At 58.3% G+C, this 6,456-nt stretch overlaps 1 protein-coding gene across 1 annotated transcript; it reads right to left on the reverse strand.

The window, feature by feature from the left end:
• Positions 1-551: 551 nt before the first annotated feature.
• Positions 552-4,998, reverse strand: LOC147728341 (uncharacterized). Its single transcript, XM_086963271.1, has 2 exons — positions 4,707-4,998; positions 552-1,165 (listed from the first exon to the last, which is right to left on the reverse strand). Exons 1-2 carry the CDS (start codon positions 4,996-4,998, stop codon positions 552-554), a joined length of 906 nt encoding a protein of 301 aa, XP_086819397.1.
• Between the last annotated feature and the right edge of the window lie 1,458 nt (positions 4,999-6,456).

Below are 6,456 nucleotides of genomic sequence, written 5' to 3' on the forward strand. Positions count from 1 at the left end.
TGTTCATGGCCAATTGCACGGATCTCTCAACTGGCAACCTACCTAATTACTAAATAAGTCATTTTTCTACCCTCACTGTTTGGCCATTTTGTAAAGTAGCATAAAAGAATACAGGTAACATCACAAAATGGCAGGTGGTTGGCAACACAGTGCACACTTTTCGCGCAATAACCACTCCACGCATCAGTTTGCGTAAAAGGCCATTTATTAGGACAGGCATGACAGCTTACAAAACATAACATTATCAACTTTAACAATCCTCCCAACATCCTGCCTTTCAACCGTCATCCACTCACATGCTCCACCATCCATTCCCAAATCACACCACAACCTCTTTGCATCCCATTCACTTCCCCTTTCCACTTTCCGACTCCTCGGTCATTTCCATCCATCGCACTCCCGTCTACTACTCTCTCCCATCCTGCGCCTGTAACCCCCTCCCTGTAAGGGTGATTCTGCCCGTCATGGACTCCCCACCCCTCCCAGTTCCCGCCACCCAGGGAACCCCCGGAGGGCGGTTACCTGCCCCACCAAGCGTGCACCTTTCGATCTCAGACTCGCCTACACCAAATTGACTCGTTCCACAGACAACTAATCAAGTCTCGCAGCTCCATGAGGTAAAATGCATTTCCCATGTGAGAAAGGTGCACGCCGTCGTCCCTGAAAAGAAGAGGTTGTTCCAGCTGGAGCCCGACATGAGCCAGCACTTTAATTCCCCGATCCGCGCAAAAGAGTCTCATAGCCCTATTCAGTTTCCTGCGGGCCCTTTCCACAGCCGCAGGCTTAAGTGCACCCCTCCAAATCCTCCTGGGTACAAACTCAGTCCATACAATGCAGGCGCCAGCCAGATTGTTCTTCATGACCTCCAAGTCCCTCTGCATCAAGTGCAACAGTGACACCCCCGATTGCTTCACTAAGTCATTTTCCCCCAGGTGGATGATGATCATATCCGGGCAGCCCAGCTGCGACACTTTCTTTGTCAGCCATGGTAACAGTTCACCCCATCTCATTCCGCTCTTACCCCACCATTGCACTTCATGATGGCTGCTCCTCAGGCCCAGGCTACGACTGTACACCTGCCTGTCAGCATACTTCGAAGCCCAATGCACAAAAGAGTGCCCCACGACCCAAGTGACCGTCTTGGCCCCCGGTCCACGAACACAACCTACGAAGAAAAAGATATTAGTACCAAGGCATGACAAGAAACTACGCCAAGCAGCGTTGCCGTCCAAGTGTTGGGCCACCGCCCTCACTTGCGCACAAAGCGCTCACAGCACCGCGACCTCAGGGGCCAATCCTTCTGATCTCCTCCCATGACCAACCCAAACCCGCCGCCGCCGTAGCCGCCCCAATCCGAAAGGAATGCATGCCAAACTGAGCCGGGTCCCTACCCAGCCTCCTCAAAGCCATCCGTAGCACTGCAAACAACTGACCCGACGTCAAACGCTTCCGCGACACATGCACAAAGATCTCCCCTTCCGTCCGCTGCACCCTCTGTCCAAAGCTCAGCCACTCTCGCACCGGACACACACCTGCGCACCCACTCACTGACAACCACACCCCTTTACCCCGACCCACCTGGTCAGTCTTGGACCACCCCAACCAAATGCCGAGACGGAGCCCGTCCACCCGCACATCAGCAAACAGCCTACCCGGCGCCCCCCATGCCCCCAGCAGCTCTGACACCCGAAACGCTCCAAAAAACATCCAGATCATGCATAGGCGAAAAAGCGCCACCTCCCCCCCGTCGTAGCAACAAAAAAAACAATTCCCGCGAAACCAACTTCAATAAGTCAAACGTGACCGCCTCTCTGTGCAACTCCCCGCCCCCCAACTCAGCCCGCACCCTCCCCCAACCCTTCAACATTCGACTCCGCAGATCCGAACTAGCCGGATCAAAACCCAAATACACCATGCAGTAGAAAGACAAACCTGCCAATTTGCCAGCAATCGTTGTCTGCGGCAGCCCCTTATCCATGCAATCCAACACAAAATGCACAACCCGCCTTTCGCACTCTTCCTTTGGCAAACACAGCACCCCTGTCCCCAGGCCCACAAACGTCCCAAACTCACTCCAAGCCAATCTGTACGCCCGCCTGGTAGACTCCGCCAGCGACCTTTCCACCAGACCCACCACTCTCACTCCCCCCATGCCCAGATACCCTCCGGCACCTTGGTCTTGCAAGCCTCCGCTCCCGGCGCCAGCTCCCTGAAGCGCAGCCACTGCGAACGAGATAACGCATCCGAAATGTCGTTACTTGCGCCAGGCACATGTTGCGCGCGAAACAGCACATTGTAACGCAGACATAGCAGCATGAAACTCCGCAGCAAGCGCAGCACCCTCAGATCCCTCGCTCTCTGATTGTTGACCAAGTCCACCACCGTCATATTGTCCACGTGGAACAACACAGACCTGTTCTTGAACTCCGGGCCCCACACCAGCAACGCCACCAACAAGGGAAAGAACTCCAGGAAAGCAATGCTCCTACCCCCAGCCAATGATCCGGCCACCTTTCCGCGCACCAGCGACCGTCCCAGAAAATTCTGAAACCAGCCACCCCCGCTGCATCCGAGTAAAGCTGAACCTGCCACACCATCCTGTCCCGCACAGAATCCAAAGACACGCCATTGAAATCCTCAAGAAAGACCAGCCACACTCGCAAGTCCGACCGGACCCCCAGCGTAATCCTGACCCTGTGATGTGGGAGGGCCACGCCCGACATGGCCATGCCGAGCCGCCTACAAAAAGTCCTCCCCGCCCTCACCACTCTGCAGGCAAAGTTCAACAAACCCAGCAAGCGCTGCACAGACCTCAACTCCAACTTCTGAACCACAATCACACCCTTCAAAGCATCCTGCATCTCAGCCACCTTCGCCACCGGTAAGCGTGCCTGCCAGGCCACCGAATCCAATTAAATTCCGAGGAACGTCAGACAACAACTGGGCCCTTCCGTCTTCTCCGGTGCCAAAGGCACCCCAAAATCCCGAGCCAACAACTGAAACTGCTGCAGAGCCTGACCACAGTCGCCCGAACTTCCAGATCCCACAAACAGAAAATCATCCAAATAGTGGGACACCAGCCGGTGCCCACTGTGGTCCACAAAGGCCCACTGCAAAAAGGAGCTAAAGGTCTCAAAGAGCGCACAGGAAATCGCACAGCTCATCGGCAGCACCATGTCCACAAAAATGGCCCCATCAAACTGCATACCCAAAAGAGGAAAATCCGCCGGATGAATGTGAAGAAGCCGAAAGGCCGACTTGATGTCACACTTGGCCATCTCCGCCCCCCTCCCACAGGACCGCACCAACCCAATGGCATCGTCCACTGAAGCGTACAACACCCTCGAGTCCTCCTCGGCAATGAAATCATTCACCGACCCACCTTCCGGCCAGGACAAGTGATGGATCAACCGGTACTCCCCTTGCTCCTTCTTGGGCACAACCCCCAACGGTGACACGATGAGATCCGACAATGGCCACTCCGAGAACGGACCTGCAATCCTGCCCTCCGAAACCTCTTTCTCCAATTTACGCGCCACTACCCCCGGCAACTCCTTAGCAGACCGCAAATTCTCAGCCGAACGCCTCTCCCTGGGCCCCTGATAGCCAATCTGAAAACCTTCCACAAACCCCCAGTACAAACGCAACGCTGCCTCCCTATCAGGGTACCGGGAGAGCCATGGACCCATGGCCTCCACCTTAACCGGAGTACGGGCCCTTCGGCCCAGGCTGCCCTCTACCCTTGGCAAATTTCCACTGCTCTGACGGCGTAGCCAAGGTGAGGCACTGTGTGACCGGCTGGCGCCCCCCACACTTAGAACACTCATGCTTGAATTTACAAGAGGGGCGGTTGCAGAAACCCTTGTTAAACCCCCAGCATGCCCCCGAAGCGACCGGCTTGTATTGCTGTCCCACTGAGTCAGACCACACAGGCTGGCTCCCATGTCCACTTGGGGTACCCTGGTTACCCGCCCCAGATTGGGCGGGACGCGGCTGAAAGGACCGATACGTGACTGGAAGACCGCTGGCCGTATGAGTAGAAGCCGCCGCCTGCGTCGAGGACATCCACTGGATCCAAAGCTCTTGATCCACATCCCCCCATGGCTTATCAGGGTTAACACTGACCCTAGCCCTAAACTCCTCGTCATAGCTCAACCAGGCGAAACCCCCAAAATGAAGCTGCGCCTTCCTTATCACGTCCATATATTTAAACAATGCGATAGCCCGATCCCCATGCTTCTCACAATATATACTCGTGTAAATCAGAAAGGCAGATGTCCAATTCTCCATAGTAACCGGCACCCTCGGCCGCCTGGTCAATTCCCATTCCTCCTCCTTAGACCCCTCCTTCGACTGAATCTCCCTGTGCAAAAGCTTGAACACATCCACATACTCGTGCCTCCAAATCCTTGCCTTAGTCTTCTCCGACAAATGAGACCCCAGGGGCATCCACAGCCCCATGTACGGCAACTTCTTTCTCAGTTTCTCCACCCCACTCGCACCCTCCTCCTTCCCTTCCAGGTCTTCCACCTTGTCCGTCTGCGCGCTGGCCGTCGCGACCTGCTTGCCCCCAACCGCCTTCACAGGCTCCACACCCCCTTGGGCTCCTGCCCGCACAGACCCATCCCCCACCCCCACCGACCGGCAGGGCTTCTTCCTTCCCCCGTTCCCCCCATCCAACCAGGCGTCCCACCAAGAGCCCTCACCTGACAAAGTTGCAGGAGCCTCCCGCTCCTGTTGCCGTGCGTCCGCCGGCCTCGACATCCCTCTGCTGGCCCGACTGGCGCCATCCCGTGCCTCTTGAGAAGCACCAACCTTGGTAGCTGCCCCCTTACCCTTGCACACACGTCCAGGCTCACGCAACTCACCCTCTTCCAACTCATCCTCATCATCCTCATAATCCAACCATTCATCCTGAACATCCAGCGGCACCACCTCAGTCACGACTCTCTTAGCACCCTTCCCTTTCACACCAGGCGTAAATTCACACTCCAACATGGTCGGTGCCCGCTCCCTCGGTGGAGGGCAGGCCGCGGCGGACCCCCCTCCATCTTCGTCCCGGCGTTTGGAGGCCGTTTTGCGCCCCGCCGGCCCACCCCGGCCTCTGCCAGCTGACCCTGCTGGCCTGATCCCCCCCCCCCAAGCCGTATGCGCTCGGGGAGGCCCCGGTGCCACCAGGTCTCTGATCCGTCAAGGCAGTCCCTGCATTCTCCACCCAGACCCACTGTCCTTGCGCCCCAGGGGCCCCCCTACCTCGGCCACCGGCCGACGACCTGCCTCGCCCTGGTGCCTGGGCCCCATCACCCATGGGCACCCCTCCCGCCTTCTCCTCCCTGGCGGCACATAGGCGCTGCCACTCCCTCTCATACTCTTCAATGACACGCCGCTGGTCCCTCGCCCTCTCCTCCTCAGTCATCTGGGCCCACCGGTCAAACATCAATGACTGCCCAGGCCCCCCCGGGCCCCCATTCCCGGGCAAGGGTGCCGCAGCACCACTCGCCCCCTGCCCTGCCCCTCCCCGCTGCTGTGCCTTGACGGGGCCTTTGCCCTTGGAACCCTGGGACTTCACCACCCCCTTCCGGCCCCTAGACAGGTCGACCGGCTGCTCAACAGCAGTGAAACTAGCCTCCCCCCCCAGATTCCTCCCCCGACAGCAAGAGGGCGAAATCATCCCCAGCCGCCACCTCCCACTCATCAGAGTCCTCCCCCCCACTGCCATCACTACTCTCCCCATACCCCGCCAACTGGCTCAAGCTCCTGGACAGTCTGGCCTGAGACGCCAGTGGGGCCTGTCCCTGCACGTGCTCCTCAGAACCCAGCTCGGGGCCCTCCGGCCCCCCACCCACGGCCCCCCCATCCTCCTCCGGGACCACCTCCCCCCCTGCCCCGACCTTAGCAGGGAGACTCGATCTCCTCCCTCCCTTCTTGGGGGGCTCCTGCACCTTCCTGGCCCTCCTCTTCCTGGGCCCCCCTCCCTCGACCCAGCAGGCTCATCCTTACATGCAGCCACCACAGCTTCCACCCCTGCTGACGCAGGCCTGGTCGGGCGGGTCATGCCGACCCAAGCCTGGTCCAGGACACCGGGCTGGAGGAGATCTGCCCTCCCAGCCCGGCCAAGCACAAGTAATGCAGCCCTCACCGCCTCAGCGTCAGAGACAGCCATTGCAAAAATCGTCAAATTACCCTCCGCGAGATGCGTGAGGATTGGCACTTGCACGGAACGTCCGCGAGATGCGTGACGTTTGGCACCCTTCGCTTGCCGCCCGGAGCTCCCGCTCCGATAAAAGTAATAAATCACTAAATCACACTCCGCCTAATTGCGCCGTACAAACTGGCCTACTCGTCGTCCTGGGACACCAAAACGACGAACCCCACACTAATTCAAACACCACCTACCTAGATTCACACTCCGCCTAAGCTCACAAAAACCTAACTCTTCCCTGAGGCACCGGGGAC

This window comes from Lissotriton vulgaris, chromosome 3_1 (assembly GCF_964263255.1).
Source record: "Lissotriton vulgaris chromosome 3_1, aLisVul1.2, whole genome shotgun sequence".
Lineage (NCBI taxonomy): Eukaryota > Metazoa > Chordata > Amphibia > Caudata > Salamandridae > Lissotriton > Lissotriton vulgaris.

Bases quoted from the DNA above. Each gene is read 5' to 3' on its own strand.
- LOC147728341 (XM_086963271.1), bottom strand. From the start codon at position 4,998: ATGTTGGAGTGTGAATTTACGCCTGGTGTGAAAGGGAAGGGTGCTAAG. The intron at 1,166-4,706 runs GTGAGGGCTCTT...TTTTCTTCGTAG, and splicing joins GGCTCCTGCAACTTTGTCAG to GTTGTGTTCGTGGACCGGGG.